The 23087-nt window shown below is 47.0% G+C and overlaps 1 protein-coding gene and 1 pseudogene across 8 annotated transcripts in view; both read left to right on the top strand.

Annotated features, from left to right (window-relative positions):
* DOCK3 (dedicator of cytokinesis 3) overlaps positions 1-23087 on the top strand; it is a 541072-nt gene that overhangs the window by 450193 nt on the left and 67792 nt on the right. For 7 of the 8 annotated variants that reach the window (XM_089781050.1, XM_089781053.1, XM_089781054.1 and 4 more), the window contains 4 exons: positions 14477-14625; positions 17396-17481; positions 20134-20160; positions 20281-20376. In XM_089781050.1, coding sequence (XP_089637176.1) covers positions 14477-14625; positions 17396-17481; positions 20134-20160; positions 20281-20376 — 358 coding nt within the window. The remainder of the gene's footprint in view (positions 1-14476; positions 14626-17395; positions 17482-20133; positions 20161-20280; positions 20377-23087) is intronic. The other variant, XM_089781049.1, reaches the window with a different exon arrangement.
* LOC149523774 (uncharacterized) lies at positions 700-4032 on the top strand (annotated as a pseudogene).

Below are 23087 nucleotides of genomic sequence, written 5' to 3'. Positions count from 1 at the left end.
TGCCGACTTCCCCCGAGGCTTTGCAAAGCTGCGGAGGGGCTCGGGCAGCAGAGCAGCCCAGGCACGCCTGGGCTGCCCCGCTGCCGGCTTCCCCCGAGGCTTTGCAAAGCCTCCGCTGCCCGAGCCCCTTCGCGGCTTTGCAAAGCCTCGGGGGAAGCCGGCAGCGGGGCAGCCCAGACATGCCGCGGCTGTCCCTCTGCCGGCGTCCTCAGAGGCTTTGCTCCCCATCTCCCTGGTCTGCTGGTCTCCAGCAGACCAGGGAGACTGGGAGCAAAGCTGCGGAGGACCCGGGCGGCGGGACCACAGTGCGTCTCGGTCCGCCGCCCGCGTCTTCTTGGTCTGCTGGGGGGGGGTAGCGCAGCTAGTACCCCCCCACCCCCCAGCAAACTAGGCTTTTCTCCGGATGCCTGTGGCAGAGCAGCTGGGGCACTGCCGGTTGGTCCGCAGTTGCTCTGCCCCGGGCTTCCTGGAATCAGCCGCTGATCAGTTTCAGCAGCAGCTGACTTGGGGACGCTTGGGGTTCTTAAGTTGATTCTGTATGTAAGTCGGAACTGGCGGTCAGTTTCAGCAGCGGCTGAATCTGGACGCCAGTTCTGACTTACATACAGATTTAACTTAAGAACAAACCTACAGTCCCTATCTTGTACGTAACCCAGGGACTGCCTGTATTGTGCTGAAATCTAGCCTAGTACTTGAGATATGCTTGTACATTCTGACTTTCATCTGGTCTATGTCTGCACAGCTGAAACTAAACCTTTACAGCTGTATCTAATTTCATCCATTTGCAAATGGTATAACAGAATAAGTCAAGGTGATACAGAATTATTTAAGTGCACGGTTCATTATATGCAGTAAAGTGTATATTTATGAGGGTTTTATTAATGTGTCTAATGAGCATGATAAATTCTCTATTATTGGTTAAAAACAAATGTTTGACTACAATTACGTAATAGTTGTTACAGTAGTTAGACTGATATTTCTGTCAGTCATTTGGTTAAAACACTGGAAAGTTACTAAACACAGCATACATTGAATGTATTAAAACGAGCTAACTGCTGGCACACAAAATGTAAATTGGGAATCATGATCAAGCAGGTGTATTCTTAGTGGGGCCCCGCAGGGATGAATTATTGGCCATATGCTATTTAAGATATTTATGTATCTGGGAAGAAAACATATAGTCATTCCAGGTAAAGCTTGTAGATGGCAATTGTGTGGGTAGTAAATAACAGGATAGGTCATTGCTACAGAATGATCTGGGTCTCTTGGAAAACTAGGTACGAGTAACAAATAAGCTTTTAGTGTGGCTACTTGTAAAATCATGCATCTAGGAATAAAGAATGTAGGTCTTAATTCCATGCTGAGGGGATTCTGTCCTGGCAAGCAATGACTCCAGAAAGGGCTTGAGGGTCATGGAGCCAAACAAGAGCTCCAAGCGTATAGCTATTGCCAAAAGAGCTAATGTGGTCTCTGAATATAAAAAAACAGAATATTAAATAGGAGTTGAAGGGTTGTTTTACCTCTGTATTGGGCACATGTAGTGCCCATTTCTGGTATTCACAACTCATGAAAGACATTGATATTGGGGATGTAAAAAAAATTATAAAAACCAGTAACGGTGTAACCATTCAAAATTGTATCAATTACATGGTTAACTAGTTTACCTGGGGATATACGGGTAAGGAGGGAAGGATGGTGGAGTGGTGCCTCCGCAGTCTATCCTGGGATTCCCTTTGCCAACCCCACTCCCAGGGAGCCAGCTGCTCCATGCTGCAGACTCTCCAGCTGGCATGCTCCTGGCACACACCAGCTCCTAGCTGCCAACCCCACTCCCAGGATGCCAGTTATCACTCCACTCTGCAGGCCCTACCAACCCTGCTCCCAGGGTGCTAGCCCCACTCCTGGAGTGGCTGTCCCACAGTACGAGCTCTACAGCCCATGGGCTCCCACCAGCTGCCAGCTCCTCTCCCTGGGTTGTGGCTGCCAGAAGGTGCTGTGAGTTGCCACCATCAGCATCCCAACCCTCTGCAGGGTCTCAGCTACCAGTCACACCACTGGCTTTGCTGCACTTAGCCTCCTGGCTTGCCCAGTATCCTGGCTGCTTCTGCTGCAACCTGGGACTCTGCTGTTACCTGCTGCCATTAATATCCAGTATATCTGGGTGCTCGGCATTCTTGATGTGGGCTTCTGGCCCTACTGGGGCTTTGCTGTCAGTACTTTACCGTGCAAAATATTCCCCCTCCCTCACACTTTGGTAGTGTCCTTCAAAATCCTACCATATATCTTTTTCAATATTCCCCCCTCCATCATGCTGTGGTATCATCCTTCAAGCTGCTACCACATGTCCTTGTTTTCCTGAGCAAAATACAACATTAATACTGTCTGTGGCCCACCTGCTTGTGATACTTTGGCAGAGTTCTTGACAGTTCAAACAGCATTTAAGGTTTAATTTTAATTTTTGCATAGTTAAGATGGAGCAATCAAAAAAAGAATGCTGCCTGGAATCATTTCACACAAGAAGGAAAGATCTTGTTAAATGTAAACTGTGTTCCGCAGAGCTGAGCTATTAAAGATTAGTGGTCAACCATCTAAAGCTGAAATAACCATGTGTTTCATAGGAAGCAGAAAGCAAAAAACGCTGACAGCGTTTGCTTCTGGCAGTTCAAGAAAATGCAACGCACAATGTGAGGAACAATTAACGGAATATATGTGCACCATGATCACTACAGATATGCTGCAATAAGTGTCATTGAGGGTAAATGTTTTCGTGCACTGATGAGTTGTGTAGAACCTGTGAGACTGACGATGACCTCACCATTAGAAAAGAGCTATGAAGCCTGTGTGAAGTTTCTCCATGAAAAATTGGAAAATGCTGTTTAAGAAGCTTTCACCACTGACTGCTGGACTGCATTAACTGCAGAAAACTAAATGACTGTCGCGTGCCATCACATTGAAAATTGGAGCTTTGATCCTCAGTTCTACAAACTGAAAATATTGCAGAATGACATACAGCAGAAAATCTTGCTGAAAGATTAAATACTACAGTACAAAGATGGGGACTGGCAGGCCATGTCTTGGCATGTGTACATGATAATGCAAGCAACATTGTGCTTGCCAAAACACCAAGGTTTGTTGCATGGGAATCTGTCCGTTTTTTCCCCATACCTTGTAGCTATCCATAAATGATGGATGCTCTTCCAGTTGTGTAGATTGTGCTATTGCAGCTGCAAGTAGATAGAACAGTTGCAGACTTGCTTCACCACAGCACAATGGCCACAAAAGCACTCGAAAGAAAACTCATCTTCAAGTTCAGCAACACCCTCTGATCCAGTCATGAAAAACTTGCTGGAATTCAGTATAGTACATGTTTTGAAAGATGCCTTGAGCAAAGGTGGGCTTTCAGATAGCACTGTAACAAAACAATCTGATGCCTGAATGCTTGAGCTGCAAGATGAGCACTGGCAACTAATAGAGGATATCTTACCACTAATTTCTACTTTAAAGTGCGCTATAGCTGCCATGTCTGCTGAAGAGTCAGTGTCAATTTCAAATATTTATCCAATTTGCAACAATCTTCTCCAAACTCACCTCAGAAGCGAAGCTCCTGTTGAAAATGAAAAGGTGCCTGCTTTCAAGACTGCTATTTGTCACTCTCTGGAGCATCACAGGAAACCCTGTGATCCTTAAATAACTGGCAAACCTGCACTTATTGCCTCTTTGTTAGAGCCACATCATAAACACTTGGTTTCTTTCACTTGTTATCCAGATTGTTGCTGAGTCAAAGCTTCTGGAACTTGTTTCAAGGTTAGAAATAGACAAAACCTGCAAGTGCTTAGGCTGAACTGAGAAGTGCTGAACCAGATGGGCCGATAGAAAGGGCGCCGGAGAAAAAGACGAGAACCATAGTGATGTTTCTAGGTGAAGGTTATACCAACAAAGAAAATGAAGGAAATACTGAGGAAAATGAACTGGAAAATTGCTTCAGGGAGCCTTGTTCCTTTGTTGGAATGTAGTCCCCTGGAAGGTCAATGAACAGCGTTTTCCAAAGGCTTGGAAAAATGGCAAACATTCCCATAAATTCCAATGTCTGTGCCTGTGTTTTCTAGCACTGGCCTTACTATTAATCAGCTGCACACAAGACTGACACTAGAGCATGTAAACTTGTTAATTTTTTCTTAAGTAAAATAAGCAGTAGGATTGGAAGTTTAATCAGATATTTTGTGGGTTTGGACAGCTCAGGCATACTATGTAGAAAGTGAGTTTTATTTTTACACATAACACTGGGCTGGTTTTGTTGTTAATAAAGGCACTCGACAAAGATAATACATAGGTGTGCTTGGTTCACTGTGAGCCATTGGCACTGGAACATCTTTAGTGGGAGCCCTGGGTGAAGGGCCATGTCGAATGCCAGGCACACCGAGAAGGGATGCTGGGCAGCTACAGAGCTCCAGGCACAAGCTGGCAGCCCATACAGACCCCACCCGGGTGCATTGGGATGCCAAGCAGCAGCAGGGACTGGAGGCACAGGGCCAACAGCTGGATGTGGGTACTGCGGGAAGGGATGCCAGGCAGCAGTAGAGTCCCAAGTGTCATGGCAGCCAAGGCCCAGCCTTTGGGCCAGCAGTCCAGAGGGAGAGGGACCCTGGTCATGCCAGGATGCCAAGTGGCAACAGAGCCCTAGTAGTGGCAGCAGCAAAGCCCCAAGTGCGGGGCTGGGCAGTGGGGACCCTAGAAGAGAGCCTGGCAGTCGGCACTCTAGATGTGGGGCCAGTGACCTGGGAATGGGGCTGGGAGCCGGTGTGGGGCTGGCAGAGGCCTCAGAGTGAGTTGGCAGCCAGCAGCCCGGGAGTGAGGCTGACAATTGGGAGCCAGTGCATGCTGGGAGCCTGCCAGCTGCAAAGGCCACAGTGTGAGGCAGCTAGCACTAAAAGGGTGGGACTTGCAGAGCCTGCAGCGCGGGGCAACAGCCAGCAACCCGGGAGAGGGGCTGGTAGCCAGTAGCTGCCAGAACTGGAAACTCACTGGCTGCAGAGTCTGCAATGCAGGGCAGCTGGTACCCCAGAAATGGGGCAGCCCCCAGGGTCAGAGCCTGGCCAGCAACCCAGAGGAACCCCTGCGGTTTAGCCTGGGGGAGATGCAGAACCTTGGGCAGCAAGGAGGCCTGGGTGTGGAGCTGGCAAGTAGGACCCTAGCAGAGGGTAACGGGTAACAGAAACTGATAAATGTCAGCTAACTGGTTAAACTCTTACCCCCCTAACTGATATCGGAAAGGGGTCAGAGAAGAGCCTTGAAAATGATTAAAGGATTGAAAATGTGCCATAAAGCGAAGGACTCAATGAGCTTAATCTGTCAGCGAAACACAAAGAGGCTACGTCTAGACTGGCATGATTTTCCGGAAATGCTTTTAAGGGTATGGAGAAAAATCCTCCCCCTACCCACTCTGGGCCTGCGACCTCAAAAACGGGTTTAACCCTGAGTCCATTGCGGCCCTTGGCAACATTGGCCGCACGGGCTACCACCGAGCCCAGGCCAGGAACCTCAGGAACAGTGCTCCCTAAACCATCGGCACTGCGCAAGAGAACACACTCTGAGCCGTCATTGGTATCTGCGGCACCGGTTTTGCACCGGAGACTCCCTCGGTGCCAACGGCACCGACGGGCGGCCATAAAGATCGGCCGAAACACCATGCGAAGCCGGCACTGGGCTCGGTGCCGAAGAAGCACCGCAGCAACATGCCACCACCTGGCACTTCGGCACCTGACCGGCCCTCGGCACCGTCACCCTCACCATTGTCAGGGCCGACCCCGGCACCGCCTACTCTGCACTGTGCGGCACCGACCGCGAGTCACGAACGGCACCATTCTCAGACCCGGAGCTGCACATCCTCAGCGCCGCCTTCTCCTGGTTCTTCTGTCCATTCAAGGAGGTCCCGTCGCTCTTCAGTCATCTCTCGATCCCCCAGCAAGATCGGCACAGATTCAAGGAGCAGATTCTCCTCCCAGCATTCTAGTCCAGAGCATAGACCCCCCTCTTAGCAGCCTGCGGTGGTTCAGTATGCATACTCTCCCCCTCCACACCCATGGTATGCCCAACAATACACCTACCCACCATTACCATACGCCAACCCATGGCAACCCCGGGAGTAACGTTTGAAAAAGGGCCACCATCGAGCACCTTCGACCATTTCTAGACCTCCTCCTCCCGATACCCCTGCCACCACCGAGGTGCTTTCCGTAACCGGGCCAAACTCCCCGACCCCCTCGGAAGCACATGACTCGCTCTCTGAGGGAGAAACCAGATCCCTGATTAACTTCTCGTCCTCATCTCCCGATGAAGTGGTCACACCAGAAGCTCCACCATCTGGGGATGACATTAGGAAATTTCAAGACCTTTTTAAAAGGGTGGCCGTAGCTCAACAACGAGATCTCCAGGAAGTGCAGGAGAAACAATATTTCCTTCTCTGCACACTACAACCTACAACTACTTCCAGATTAGCTCTCCCCATGGACGAGGCTATTATGGATCCGGCCGATAACATCTGGCAAACTCCAGCATCCATCACCCCAACAAATAAAAGGGTAGATCGCAAATATTGTATTGCTCCAAAAAATATGGACTTTCTCTTTACGCACCCACCCCCGAATTCCCTGGTGGTGGATTCGGTTCGACACAAGGGCAAACAACCCAATCTCAGGTCCACCCCACAGGATAAGGACCATAAAAAGGTGGATATTATGGGGCGTAAAGTCTATTCCTCAGCCACATTACTCTTGAGAGTTGCGAATTACACAGCCATGCTAGCAGACTACGATCACACCAACTACTCGAAATTACAGGATCTGCTCCAACACTTGCCAGAGCACAAAAGACCAACCTTGCTTAACATCATGCAAGAGGGTCATAACATCACTCGTACAGCCCTACAGTCCTCCATGGACGTAGCGGACACTGCAGCTCGCGTGACAGCCTCTGCGGTGGTCCTCCGCAGAGCATCCTGGCTACAGGCATCGGGCATACCCAGAGATCTGCAGCAAAGAGTTGAAGATCTACCTTTTGATCAAGCCAACCTTTTTGCTGCAAAGGCAGATGAAGTACTCCATTCAATGAAGGACTCTTGCACAACTCTCAGAACACCGGGAATGTATACTCCCCCGTTCAAAAGAACAAGATACCAACCATACCAACGCCAGAGAGACACCTTCAGGCAGCAACCCAGAACCGACTTCCGCCCGAGACAAAGACCGCAGAGGCGTAGACCCCAAAGGCAACACCAACAACACATCACAACCCACCCGCCAACAACCAAACAGCAGGTTTGAAGGTCAGGTCAAGAGCCGCATAGCCAATCCACCTTTATTGCCAACAGACACGGTTCAGTTCCATCAACCCCTCCGGACCTTTTTCCACCAATGGTCCCTCATCACTTCGGACAAGTGGGTTTTGGAACTGATCCAGTACAGTTATTCGATCCCATTTATCTCCATCCCTCCTACCCACCCTCCTAACCTGTCCCTTTTCAGGGACCCATCTCAAGAAGCAGTTCTCCAACAGGAGGTGGCACGTCTTCTCCAACTCGGCGCAGTAGAACAAGTACCTCCTCAATTCTACGGCCGGGGCTTTTATTCAACCTACCTCTTAACCCAGAAGAAGACGGGAGGATGGCGACCCATCTTAGACCTCAGACGCCTCAACAAGCACGTGGCATACCACTGCTTCAAGATGGTAACTCTAGCAATGATCATCCCGGCTCTCGATCAAGGAGACTGGCTATCGGCTCTCAACCTCTAGGATGCCTACTTTCACATTATGATCCATCCTGCCCACAGACGTTTCCTACGGTTTACAGTAGGCGACCAACACTACCAATACTGGGTACTTCCGTTCGGCCTATCAACTGCCCCCAGAGTTTTTTCAAAGACCTTAGCAGTGGTAATGGCGTCACTGCGCCGACGAGGGACCATAATATTCCCATACCTGGACGACTGCCTTATAAAAGGCTCGTCTTTCCATGAAACCAAAACCATGATGGACAACACAGTAGCCCTTCTACTCAGCCTCGGTTTTCACATAAACTATACAAATCCACCTTACTTCCAACTCAGAGGCTAGAGTTTATAGGTGCTCTCATCGACACAACTGTGGCGAGAGCTATGCTTCTCGACCACAGGTTTGCCACCATTCGGGAATTGATCTCGTCGGTGCAATCAGCTCCAACCGTGACGGTCAGACACTGTCTCAAGATCCTTGGGCATATGGCCTCCACAACCTATGTCATCTTCTTGGCCAGGCTCCACATGAGAGCACTCCAGTTATGGCTCACAACGTTTTACAAGCCCTCCAGAGACCAACTTTCCAAGCTCGTTGCTATCCCACCATGTATCCTCAGTTCCTTGCTTTGGTGGACAATTCCACACAACATGCTACAGGGCGTTCCTTTTCAGCGTCCTCCTCCCGCACTCACAGTTGTAACAGACGCCTCGCTTATGGGTTGGGGGGCCCATTTAGGAAACATCACAGGCCAAGGGAAATGGTCTTTCATGGAGCAAACCTTCCATATCAACCTTCTTGAATTACGTGTGGTCAGATACGCATGCCAACACTTCAAACAGTACATAATGCACAAGTCTATTACCATCATGACAGACAACACTATGTGCATGTACTATATAAACTGACAAGGGGGGGCCCGATCCCCGTCCCTCTGTTCGGAGGCGGTCAAGTTTTGGAATTGGTGTCTCATACACCAAGTCACTCCGTTGGCCGTTTACCTCCCAGGTATCTTCAACGTCACAGCGGACATTCTAAGTCGCTCATTCCAAGATCAGCATGAGTGGGAGTTCGACAGGCACTCCCTGACTCCACTGTTCTTTCGGTGGGGCCAACCAGACATAGACCTCTTCGCCACGAGGAACAACAGGAAACGTCATCGGTATTGCTCCAGAGGAGCCCAGGGAAGACATTCCCTCGGAGATGCATTCTCCATCACATGGAACGCCCCTCTCCTCTATGCGTTTCCTCCCTTCCCACTCCTGCACAGACTCCTGAACAAAATAAGGACAGACTAGGCACGGGTCATATTAGTGGCTCCTGCATGGCCCAGACAGACATAGTACCCTTACCTTCTCAAGATGATGCTGATGGACCCATATCCCTTCCCTCTCCGCCACGATCTCCTGTCCCAGAATCACAGCAGGACTCTCCACCCAGACCTTCACAAGTTTCACCTTCACGTTTGGCTCCTTCATGGCTCCAGGATGCCGAGATTACCTGTTCGGAGCAGGTGAAGGACATACTGATTAACAGTAGGAGGCATTCTACCAGAAGGGCTTACTTATACAAGTGGACGCGATTTTCCCACTGGTATAGTCGGCTACATGCAACCCCTCCACAGTCGGCCTCTATACCTATCTTGTTGGACTATCAGTTATCCCTCACGCAATCTGGCCTCGCACTCCGCAGCGTCAAGGTCCACGCTGCCGCTATCGCGGTGTTCCATCATCCTACGGATGGCACGTCCTTCCTCGCTAATCCATTGACCAAACGCTTCTTTAAAGGCTTACAAAACACATTCCCGCCGGTTTGTCCTCCGGCTCCTGTCTGGGATTTGAATCACATTCTAAAAAGTCTGACAAAGCCACCATTCGATCCAATGGCTACATGTTCCTGGTCTCTCTTATCCATGAAAGTATCCTTCCTCGTCGCAATTACCTCCAGTAGGAGAGTGAGAGAATTGGTAGCCTTGATGGCAGACCCACCATATACCGTATTCACAAAGGACAGAATAATACTTCGACCCCACCCGAAGTTCCTCCCCAAAGTACCTTCACCTTTTCATGTGAATGAACCCATACATTTACCCGCCTTCTTTCCAAAGCCTCATGCTGACCCGAACCAGGCAGCATGGCACACTTTAGATGTTTGACAGGCTCTGGCGTTTTATGTCGATCGCACAAAGCCGTAGAGGGCCTCGCCTAGGCTTTTCATCTCCCACGCCAATAAATCTAGGGGATAAGTGATCTCGTCTCAGAGAATCTCAAATTGGATTACTTCTTGCATTCGAACTTGTTATACCTTGTACAATAAACACTTACCGGACAACATCACGGCTCACTCCACCAGAACCGTGGCTTCCACAACAGCCTTCCTTCAGAATGTTCCACTCCAAGATATCTGTAACGCTGCCACTTGGTCATCTGACCACACTTTTGCATGGCACTATGCACTCTCTTCTTCTATAGCTTCGTCCGTGGCGGTGGGACACGCAGTCTTGACCACAGTGACCACTACGCAGCTCCAAACCCACCTCCGCGAGCCGACAACTGCTCTGTAGTCATCCAGAATGGAGCACCCACAGGGACCACTCGAGGGAGAAGAAAGAGTTACTCACCTTGGTGCAGTAACGGTGCTTCTTCGAGATGGTTCCCTGTGGGTGCTCCACTACCCTCCCTCCTTCCCCTGCTTTGGAGCCTTGTACTCTAGCGGGTAGAGAAGGAACTGAGGAGCCGCGCCGCGCAGGCGCCCAACAATTCCAACAGCACTAGAGGGCGCTACGGCGCCTGCGCGGTGTGGCAGAAACTGCTAGAAAATGTCTCCGGTCGCTGGCGCGAGGATGCACCAGCACCCAGAGTCCCAGAGTGGAGCACCCACGGGGACCCATCTCGAAGAAGCACCATTACTGCACCAAGGTGAGTAACTCTTTCTTCTCCTCCCAATCTCCCTTGGCCAGCCCCGCTGCCCGCATCCAGCCCTCCTTCCGGCGGCCGCTTCTTCTCCCCTCGCCCCCCATCTTCCCCGGCCAGCTCCCTGCCCCCAACCTCACACCCCCCCGGCAGCCCTGCTTCTACCAGCCCCCCAATCTTCCCAGCCTGTCCCGATTCCCACATCCAGTGCTGCTTCCAGTGGCCAGCTCTCCCCTCCTCCTCACCCCAGAATGCCCTGGCACCTGCACCTTCCCTTAGCCCTGCACCCTCCTGGTGCCTTCCCCTTCCCTTACTGCCCTTGCCCCCTTTTCCCTCTCTTTCCCTGATACCCACCCCCTCAGTTCTCTCTTCCCCATCCCATCCTGCCCCTCTGTGCCCTCATACATGACTTGCTCCATCCCCACCTCTCTCATGCCCACCCCTTCTTTCAAGCCTTCTCCCAGCACCTCCTCCTCCAGTCCCCAATGCCCTTCCCCTCTCCTCTCCCAGCATCACACTGTCCCCTCTCCCACTGACCCCTTTCCTTCTACCCTTTCCCTCATTGTCTGCACGTGGCCCCCTGGCATTTGTCTCTCTCTCCTGCACCCTGTCCCTTGGTGCCTTCCCCTCCCCCTGCCCAAGCACCTTCTCCTTCCACTCCTCCCCCTCTGTGCAAGCCCGCCACTGCCGCTGCCGCCTTCTCGCCTCCGCCCAAGCCTGTTCCCTACCTTCTGTCTTCCACATTGCGGGGCCAGAGGCTGCCAGAGCCAGCGTGGCCCCGCCACGTGCTTCCAAAGACTTTTAAAATCCCGGGCCATGACGTCACATCACGCCCAGGCGTCCTCCCCGCCCATGTGCAATGCCGCACATGGGCAGCAGCAGGCGGTGAGGAGGAGCCACGCATGGCGGGGACGCTCTGGGGGCGGGGTGGAAGTACGCATGGGGGGCCGGCACGGCAGGCAGAGCCAGGGGAGAGACCCAGCTCCACATATCGGTATAGCAGGGCCCCCGGCTCTGTAACTCGCCGGCACTTCCAGGTTCAGGGGCGCAGGGCCCGAATTGGCCTAAGACCAGCTCTGCCGGCAGCCACCAGGCATGCTGAGGCCTGGTATTTTTTTCCCATGGTCCAGTACCGGGCCGCGGCCCATAGTTTGGGAAACACTGTTCTAAATTATATGGTCTAGTTCAAGCAGGAATTAATTCAGGGAAATCCTGTGGCTTGTGCTGAATACAAGATTAGACCAGATGATCACGTTGATCCTTTGTACTTTATAATCTACAAAACGATGAATTGTGCTTATTTCTTATCTAAATAACATCTTCTGGTTGAAGTGAGCAGGGGTGCAGTGTAGCATCCATGGGCATATGCCAGATCACATTGGCAAGGAATGTATCACATTGACTTCACTATATTAGTTTTGTTAGAAATACACTCTGCTTATCGTTATTTGTCTGCAAAGCAAATAGCATTATTCATGACATTGTTAACAGGCTTAAACAAATGTCAAATGTGGCTAAAAACACAAAATCCAGTATGTCAAAATTGTAATCATCCAGGTCACGATTTTGAGGAATATACCAAAGTGTCTGCTTTATGCTTCACATGCACAGTGACAGAAAAGAATGAGTTTTAATAATGCTCAGTTAATGACATATGCTACCCTCAGGATTAATGTTACATTCTCTTTAAATCAAAACCATTCTCTTCTGCTTTTCCTAATTTATTTATTTCTCTTTTCGTACCCCTTGTGGGATTGCAATTAATCTAAGAGGCTGATTAATTTATTAGAGGCAAATCTCCAATATGTACTGTGGCGGAGCTCAGGCAGTGCCCCCGGGTCCTGTGCTTCCTGGTGGGTTTTTGTGTGCCTCAGAGGCTCGTGGTGACCCTACCACTGCCTCTTGCTTTTCTAAGAGGTGAGGGTACCCCGCTTCATGAGCCATTTTCATCATAGGCCAGTTGCTAGCTTGGAGGAAAAACTCCTCCACAATCCAAAGGTCCTTTTCCTCTGTTGGCGGCTTATCGGCATGGGGAGGGTTGGGGGAAACCCAGTCTCACCCACTTGCTCCAGGTTCCAGCCCAGGGCCCTCTGTGGCAGCCACTAGTGGGGCTTTTGCCCTTATTCCCAATGAATAGTGGCTCCTCCCTGGGCCACTTCCCCAACCACTCCCTCAGTACCTCCTCCCTGACGTCTTGGAGAAAAACCCTCCTGCTTGCAGCCTATAGTTTTTGACTCCATTCAGTGCTTCTTCCTCTCTAGTCTGTCCTCCTTCTCCTTCCCCTGCCTTGCCTGAAGAGAAGGCTTTTATAGTGCGTCCGCAGCCTTCACTGGCTGCAGGTGTTCCATTAGGCTGCACTCCAGGTTGGCTCCTAATGAATTTCAAGTGCCTGCTTGACCTGATGGCTGAGCAGCAGTCTCTGGCAGCCTGTTCCTAACCCCACATAAACCCACACACCCAATTACCCGTATACCTGTCCACCACCAAACTCCAGCAGTCCCGACACTTGCCCCTTTTGTTGAGTCAGGGAGATCCTGGCGCACATTTATCTCACGTGCACCAGGTTATAGGCCCTCTTTCAGCTCCTCCCAAATCTCTTGTTGAGGTTCTGGCTGCACTTCTCCCCTCATCTATTAATTTACACACACCCCATCCGTGGCCCCACAAAGTCATGGGACTTCCTTGTCAACCTCCTCCTGACTATGGCCAAGATGGCAAATTGGTAAATTGCCATCTTACAAGACCAAGGAGCAGAGGTTGGCTGAGACAGGGGCCTGCGACTGTAGGGCCTATTTCTCTTCCTTCGTCTATTCACACATCCGGGCAGAGTTCCACTGAGCGGTGTCCGCTGGCTCTCTCAGGACCTTCAAGGGGCAGTGGGCGCCATCCGAGGTTCTCTGCTTGGTGTCCCCATCCAGTTCGCTTGTTTTAGCCCTTTGACCTTCACACCCGTCCCTGTTTTTCTTTTCTTTGTCCCCCGCAATCAGTTGCTGTCTAGGTGTCTTTGGATCCTCCCTGTAGGCTAGGGGAGGGTTATTTAGATGTAGGTGGGCTATTGCCTACCCACCTCCTGGACCCCAATAGGACCAAACTCCTGCAGCCTGCTGCCTTTGGTCTGCCACAGGAGGTGTATGCTGGATTCCCAGTTTAATCTGAAAGCTAATTTTGGAGAAAAATGATATCTCAAAACAATATTGTCCTATTAGTGTTTTTCAGATTATTTTATTTTGTTTGCTAAAGTTTCACAGTGCAAGCACACAATGAAATGATTGCTAACTATACTGTAGATACCTGCTACTTAGAGATTAACACTGATTCGAAATCATAGTCTTTGATCGTTCAATTGCCAATTTCACACCAATGAGATTCAGGTGCTCTAAAAAAGCCTACTGGGCCTGTACCTGATCCATTAAATTCTGTTGTTGTCCTAGTTCTTTTAGAAGATCCCTTTCTTCTTAGGACCTAGAGCCTCCAAAACAGCAGTGTAATCTCTGTCCTTTCTGGCAGAATTAATGCCTGCTGGCATGTAAAGGTGGAGCAGATTTTGAATGAGTGTCCCTGTAAGATCTTCAGTTTCTGCTAAATGTAAGGATTGAATAATGTAAAAATAATCATGCAGACTTCGCCATGGAATATGGGAAACTAAAGTATTGATCTGATTATATTTGGGGCAAGAACCTGTTTGCTTCTTTAGACTTAATCCAGAGATAAGTTGTATGTGTCTTCATCTTCCTCACAGCAAGGAATGATGCAGAAGGAAGGCTTTCACTAAATGTTAATTGCTTTGTGTTGCTCAGGTGAACATAAAATTCACTTTATTCCGGGAATGATTGGCCCCTTTCTTGGTGTCACGCTGGTCCCCCAGACAGAGGTCCGCAACATCATGATCCCCATCTTTCATGACATGATGGACTGGGAGCAGAGGAAAAATGGCAACTTCAAACAGGTGAGATGATTTTCCAGGCGCTTGCAAGATTCTCTATGTTGTTCTGAGCTTCTGTAATAATACTGTGCTAGCAGCATGGAGTTTCCAACTGCTAATTTGTTTCTGAAGCGATGGAGCTGTTAATGTGGATAGACGGATCTTAAAGAAAAACTAACATCCTTTACCACACAGCTACCAGAGTCCCACCATTATATGACGTTTCTATAAGGCATTTTCCAAGTAGTCATTTTGCCTATGAATACAGAACACAAGTGTTGCATTCACTACTCTGGGAGCAAGGGGAAGTGGATTCTCCTTCCTAATGGGAAAAACAATAGAAGCTTGCTAAACCTTATATGATGAGGTAGTTTATCTAGTGTTTTCCGTAGTTTACTAGAAGCGATGACTCCTACTCCTGGGCCCTGGTGCTAGCTTTCTGTTTGGCCTTGGGTTAATCACTTCCTGTGTATAGAAATTTGGTCATTCCTCTCAGCATACTTAGAGAACGAGGGCTTGCCACCCAGCAAGCCAGAATTTTTAGGTATTGTTTTTGAATTTTAACCTGATCCTGAAAAAGTAATATACAATGTAGTGTGTTAATATTTTATTGCTTTTGTCATAATAAAATAAAAAACAAATGAAAACAAATAGCTTGGTTGTCATGTGTCAAAGTGGAGTTTGCTGCTACAGATGGATAGAAAACTCTTGTTTGGATTACACACTGTGCAAGTATGACAGGAAGGGAAAATAAATCTTGGATATCAAGATGTCTATTTTCTGGAGTCATGTTTTTTTAGCAACGAGCACAGCAAAAGCAAATACTACTGTAAAAGAGAAGCTCCATTTGCCAAAAATAAATATGATTAGTTAATGATTGAACCTTTTTTTTCTGGGGGGGGAGGCGGAATAATCATAATTTCATGTGGCTAGTGTGTTACCCAGAAGTCATTTCAGTTTTCAAATCCTTGTGATTGCAGGAGAATAAAAGATTCTTTCCGCAACTGACCCACTAGAGGTTATGCAGGGTTAGGAAGAAAAAAAATTAAATAATATTAACTGAAACTGAGTTCTGCAACCCAGATCATCACTATTAATATCAAACTGTTCATTGGGATAAATAATGCTAGATTGAAGGAAATTGGAACAGAACACCATTCTGTTCCATTTGATTTTGTAAAAGAACAGAATGGTGGCAGAGGTACGCCTTTACACAAAAGTGAAAGGAAAATGCGTCATATAATCAGAAGGGGCCTTGTTTACATTTGCAGTTTTCTTGCTTGATAATCCTTAAGGGTGATGTAGTGGTGATTGGATCATTGGTATTCAGTTACCTTCCTGTCAAAGAAGAAAGACGGTTACCTACCTTTCCTAACTATTGTTCTTTGAGATGTGTTGCTTGTCTACATTTCATTATCTGCCCTCCTACCCCTCTGTCCCAGCAGTTCCCAGCAAAGAGGAACTAAGAGAAGGGTGGAGGGCCAATGTCATATAATATACTGACATGTGAGCATGGTTCTCCAAAGGTCACCAGAGCTGACCCTTGACAACTGTGCACATAGGTGTGCACACACCTAGAATGGAATGTACATGAGCAACACATCTCAAAGAACAACCATTATGAAAGGTAGGTAATCATATATATATATATAGTAGCCCAGTGTCTGAGAGTCTGTAACGCCGAAATGCTGGCTGTTCCCTCTGGGCGGCGCTGTTGCCTGAAATGCTGGCTGTTCCTTCTGGGCCGCCCGTGCTGCATGGGGAGTGCAGGGCCAAAATGGCTGCTTGTGCCGCTTGCTCCCCCGCAGTGACCTGGCTGAGCGGCACAGAAGTCAGCCAAGCGCCACAGAGGAGGGAAAGGGAGGCGGGGCGGTGACGTACATGGCCAGGGGGTGGGGCCTGGCGGTGTATGTCAACACCCCACCCCCCTTCACCTCCCGCCATGGCGCTCAGCTGACTTCTGCACCGCTCAGCCAGGCTGCCGCATGGGATCATGTGGTGCAAGCGACCATTTGGGCTCCGCGCTCCCCATGCAGCATGGGGAGTATGGAGCCCAAACAGAAGTTTGGGCTCCGCGGTCCCCCAAGTGAGAGGCAGGAGGGGGAGAAGAAGAGAGAGACAGAGAGAGAGAGAGGCAGGCGGTGGTGAGCTGAGAAAGAGAAGGAGGGAGGTAATAGGAGAAGGAGAGAGAAAGAGCGATGGAGCAAGAGACGGGAAGCTCAGGAGAGAAGACCGACGTGGAGGAGAGATCTGAAAATCCCGTCTTCTGACGGGCTAATTGGCTAGTGTAGAGAGAATTGTCCAAAAAGCTTTATGATCTGTGCTCAGGCTCTGCATGGTAAACAAAATGTTACTGACAGTTAGGACAAGGTAAGATTCAACTTCATACATTCATTTATAGAAAGTCCGTACCTCAGTGTTGATAAAACAAAGAAAGTAGATGAGAAGGACTTCTCTAAGAAACTAAAACACCTATCACCACAGGGAAGCCCATTTTACTCCTCTGCTCAGCAAGGGGATAATTGAGCTCTGTAGTCCATCTCTTCCACCCATAGGAGGCCATTTGTTTCACTGAATCAGCTGAGACATTGTTTGGTAGATTTGAAAAGGGTTTGTTTTGTTTCTGATGCTTTTTTTTTATGTCAGAGCAGAAATCATTCATGCATAAAATCAGGCAACTTGCAGAGCATCAGAAATTTTCCATAAAATACTATCTCAGATGTTCTTGATGTTTGAAATTTACCTTCTATGCAAACACAGTTCATTTCTAACCCATAATTTCTCCATGATCCAGGTGGAAGCTGAGTTGATTGATAAGCTGGACAGCTTGGTTTCAGAAGGAAAAGGAGATGAGAATTACAGGGAGCTCTTCAGCCTGCTGTAAGCAATGCCAGTCTCCCTCCATCTTGCATTGTTACAAGGTCACCTTAGAAGGCTTGGTGAAATTTCAAAGTAATGATCCATTGTGAAGTACATGCAATGAAAGTGGCCTCCCTCAGTACACAGTAATGAATGGGGACTTCTAACAGGTTATCATGACATGGGCCACAAATCAGAGAGAGGGATATGAAAAAGCTCACCATCCTTTTTACACAGTCAACAAATAAAAATGTATGTTGTATCATTCATGCAATAAAATCTAGTATTGATGCTGCATGGATTACAGTATACAGTGTGCCAAGTGGTGTCCGTATTCCTATCACAGAGGTGCTAGCCAAGTCAGTGCTCAGCTTTGTGACATCAGAGTGTGAAGTCATACTCTTCAGACTGTTCGGACAGCCAGCTAAACCACCAAGCAGTTCCATCCTGTTTTGGAGCATCTAGGATCTCCCTCCATTTTCTCCCTTTGCTCACCTTGCTCTTGAAGGTCATATGTTAAGGGTGCATCTACACAGCACCGTAACTCGAAATAAGATATGCAATTTGAGCTATGCAAATTGGGTATCTTATTTCATTGCTATTTCAAAATAGCTTAATTCCACTTTTGGCGCTGTCTACATAGCAGGAAGTCAAAGGAAGAACACTCCTTTGACTTAACTTACTCCTCATAGAATGAGATTTACATGGACGTCAGAATAGGAAGCCCAAAATAACAGGCTTACTGTGAAGACATGGGATAGCTATTTCAGGATACTCCAGTATCCTGAAATAGAGTTGCAGTGTAGTACCTTCCAGCCAAGAAACAATAATGATAATAAAAGGATAACCTGAAATCCTAAGATATGACCCTCTGACATTGTTAAGTCTAGGGTGCTGAAATACCTCCAACTCTGATTTTCAAATGGATGCTGACCTAGGTTTGAAGGCAGTTGGTGATCTCCACTGAGTTAAATCTTGACTCTTTAATTGATCCAGTGATTGGTCTGAGATCAGTAAGGGCACATTTACACAGCATGGCAAAAGAATTAAGCTACTCAACTTGAGCTATGTCATTTGTGTAGTTTAAGTCAAAATAGCTTAGCTCAGCTTTTGGGGCTGTCTAAACACTCCCTTGGACTTCCATTACTCCTCATAAAATGAGGGTTACAGGAGTCGGAGTAAGAAGTCCTCTTGCTCACCAAATAATGCTGCTGTGTAGACATGCCCTAACAGAATTCTGGGCAAATTTTCAAAAGAATCTCAACCTGGCCCCCATTTATGTGCATGCAACTTGATGTATACAAATGGCTACATTCGTTTTTGGTGCCCTGATACTTCTGTATGAAAATTATAGAATTTACATATGTACACCCATCATTTTGTGTATGGGAGTAAATCTATAACCTGTGCCCTCCCATGTTAATATTTAGAATGTACACACTTGTATTGGAGTGCACACAAACAGAAACCACTTTTTGGAAGTTTGGCTTCATCCGTGTAGACACAAAAATGGCAAATTATTTGGAAAGAAAATAATGGAAAATTTGTTTTTCTTTTCATTTACCTGGCAAGTGTTGGTTCTTGGTTCGGTAAAATGGCAGGAGTCCCAGAAGCTTAAGGCCAAATACCCAGTGAAAACACCGAATGATGGCAAGACAACAAGTTTTAACAAAGAAGGAATGATTTATTAAACTGAACAACTTAAAATGAGCAATTACCCAATATTTGCCACAAAACAATTGAACCACAACAATTTTTAAAACTCGAAGTTACAGCTAAGTCAAATATATACACATTTCAAAAACTGTTTCTTTAAACACACTGACAATAGCAAAGATAAAAGTTATAACTGAGCAATATATTTTCCAACCTGTCTCTTTTAAACCACTTAACAATCAGTGAGGGTAAATTAAATACTTACAAACTCAGCAACAACAACACAAAGATATACAAGGAATCGGAGCATGCTCGAGATTAGTATTCGTACACCCCTTTTAGTACACCCCTTTTTAAATTCGGTGGGTGGGAGGCAGCCTTTGGGTGATCAGTCCTAATCCAGACTCAGATTCTGTCTTCCAGTATTCGGGAGTCTCCCCTTCCCCCGAGCTTAGGGCTCAGGGGGTTTTATGTTATTGCCTATTACCATACTTAGTATTGTTTGTGGTCTGGGAATGGCATGGGTGTGGTCAGGGTGCGGTGTGATACCCATATATGGTGTTGAGTGCTGGACTCTGACAAACTCCATTTTATTGGCAGATAAGCCTTGTTGCTATCCATGTGACTTGGTGAGGTTGCTGAGGTAGATCTGGCTATGCTTGGGAGGCCTGGCCAAGAGAACCCATACTTGACAGCAAGAACAGTGTTCTGTGCTTCCCTTGCTTCAGCTGATGTTATCTCCAATAACAATTGTGATGCAAGATGTTGAACTGGGACTGCTCATTAGAGACCAGAAGTTAACAGTCTTTTAACTGAGAAGATTAAATGTGCTACAGTGGGTTTAGGCTCCTTCCCAGTGGTAGCTTTCCATTGCTATATCATTAGCAGCTTGGGAACCAACATTTGTTATGTGCAGCATTCTCTTTCCTATGTTTGAAGCAGTATTGTGATGGGAAATTTTATCTTTTGCTTCCAATTCCATTTTTTCTTGTCTTTGCTTCATGCTGCATGGAGTAGAACCCAACTCTTTGGGCCCTACCCCAGGTAAGACTGTCATTCTGTCAGTCTTTTGTATGAGAGAGAAACAAAGTTGCCCCTGGATCTCTCCAGGATATATACTATTTCCAGGAAAGCCTCATGTGCTGCCTCTTCATTTCCAAACAGCCTGCTCGAGAAGGTTGAACAAGAGACATGGCGGGAGACTGGCATCTCTTTTGTTACATCAGTTACTCGCCTCATGGAGCGTCTCCTTGACTACAGGTACCTGATCACAGCAGTAAACTATTCTGAGTATAAGTATCCTAGTGTTCTGCAAGAAGGGAGTACAGAATTAGAAATGCACCACATTCATTTTATATAAATTTATATATATATGGAGAGAGAGAGATGTTTTGTGTTGGTTTTGAAGCAGGTAATTCTGTGTTGTGGAGTAATGTGAGAGCAACCATTACACGGTACTGTTAGGTTCTGAATTGAGATAGTAGATGCACACATTGGGGCACAAATTGAGAGCACCATATTCTACTTATTCTTGATAACTTGTCAGAATGAAAAACTGGTGTTTGGTTTACTTAATTATGAGACTAAAGGACTATAGAACTATTAAAAGCTACTAATTTGACTTTCTTATTAGAATATTTGGCCCTAATACATCAAAGTCTAACTTGATGTTGAGGCGGACTGCGGAACTGTAGGAAGTAACTAATTTGACTCTCTTCTTAGAATATTTGGCCCTGATTCAGCAAAGTCTCACACAATACCAGCATAATGTTCATGATCTCAGCTGTCATTTATGTTAGAAAAAAGTTTCTAACCTTAACGGTTGTAAAGAAAATCTTGGAAGTGTAAACAAAGTAAACAGATGTAATGAAACAGTAATGAACTGTCCCATTCTTTTCAGCGGACTGTTATCTCTGGAACTTAAAGATGACAGTTGAACTAATAATTGGTTGTTTTGCTGCTGAGTATTATAACAGAACGTTTGGCTAATGTGCTTTATTCGGCAATCTAAAATAATTTCCCATTCACATGTGCCAGAAGCCCTAGTTGTCTCCATCCACATGACAAAAACTCCAGTTTCTCCCTGACAACTTATGCAGTATAGTTACTCAGCAAAACAAAACTCTGAGAGAGACTGAAAATGTAAAATATGGGACATCTATTTTAATTGAATTGACTAAAACAGCACAGGATCTACTATACTGATTCTAGTATTAATTTTCATATTTAATTCAGTAACAATCTTCATTTTTTTAATTGAACTTAGTCCGACAGCAAAAGTTTGTTGCACCAACATACTGCAATAGGCCATAGAATAATAGAACTAGAAGGAACTATGACAGGTCATTATGTCCTGTCCCCTGTACTCGTGACAGAACCAAGCACCATTCTAGACCATCCCTGATAGGTGTTTGTCTAACCTGCTCTTAAATATTTCCAGTGATGGAGATTCCACAACTTCCCAAGGCAACTTATTTCAGTGTTTACCCACCCTGACAGGTAGGAAGTTTTTCCTGCTGTCCAGCCTAAACCTCCCTTGCTGCAATATAAGCCCCTTGGTTCTTGTCCTGTTATTTGGAGCTAAGGAGAATAATTTTTCTCCCTCCTTCCATTGTAACAACCTTTTTAGGTACTTGAACGCTGTTATCATGTCCCCTCTTGGTCTTCTCTTTTGATTTTCCTTCATAGCCCATGTTTTCTAGACCTTTAATCATGTTTGTTGCTCTTCTCTGGACCGTCTCCAGTTTCTCCACATCTTTCCTGAAATGTGGCACCCAGAACTGGTCACAATACTCTAGTTAAGGCCTAATTAGTGCAGAAAAAAGCAGAATTACTTTTCATGTCTTGCTTAAAGCACTCCTGTTAACATATCCCTGAACGATGTTTGCTTTTTTTGCAGCAATGTCACACTGTTGACTCATATTTAGCTTGTGGTCCACTATGACACCTGGATCCCTTTCTGCAGTACTCCTTCCTAGACAGTCATTTCCTATTTCATATAAGTGCAACTGATTGTTCCTTCCTAAGTGGAGCACTTTGCATTTGTACCTATTGAATTTCATCCTGTTTACCTCGGACTATTTCTCCAGTTTGTCTGGATAATTTTTAATTATCTCTATTTTAATTAACTCTACTTTTCAAAGCAGGGGTGATGCGTGAGGAAGGCTGAGGGGGTATATTGCCTCCTAAATGCCGTGGGTGGCAGGGCAAGGGGCCAGAGCCTCAGGGCAGCCCAGGGAACTAGCAGGGATCTGATGCCCACAGAAGCGGTCAACTTTCACCACCATCACCCCACTTCTGGGAGAATCGGGACTATCCCCTACACCCACCAACGGGAAGCTGGGCAACGCGGCCAAAAGTGGAGGGAATTATTTTAGATTTAGATCATTCAAGATCTCCTGGTTACAGGGTGGTCTCTTGTCATACTTCCTAACTTTCCTGTGCAGTGGAACAGTTTGCCCTTGTGCCCTGAACAAGAACTGCTGGAAATTTAGACTACTGCAGTATTTAAATCTGGGCACTGGATGGATTCAGATCTTTTCTCTTCTATAGTAGTTCTTTAGTTCAAGTGATTATGGGTCATAGTCCTCTGAGGCTTGTTAAGGGTTGTCTTTAAATTTAGGACGTGATCCCAGCCCATTTCCTAGTGCCTAAGAGCCAATAAACAACACCATCTGAGCAAAGGGCAAGGTGTAACCCTGAAGATCGAATTCGTCTCTTTACAGATCAGGGCTGTAGCGCATTGTCAATGCATTTTGAGGAGCCTGGCACTGCAGCTGCTCACACTGCACCTAGTGTGTGCGAGAATAGAAGGTCTCAGTCTCTAAGGCTCTCAATTCAGAAACTTTTAACAGCAATAAATTAACTACAAATACAGCTCATTTGAGGACTAACTTTTCTTAACTCTTTAGGCCTACAGTGTACGGGGTCCTTTTTGAGTGACGCTGTAAAAAATAAAGTTTAGGCTCAAG

Source organism: Pelodiscus sinensis, chromosome 11 (genome assembly GCF_052426305.1).
Source record: "Pelodiscus sinensis isolate ZL-2025 chromosome 11, ASM5242630v1, whole genome shotgun sequence".
NCBI lineage: Eukaryota > Metazoa > Chordata > Testudines > Trionychidae > Pelodiscus > Pelodiscus sinensis.
The sequence above is the reverse complement of the archived record's forward strand: the minus strand, read 5'-3'. Positions and strand labels throughout refer to the sequence as shown.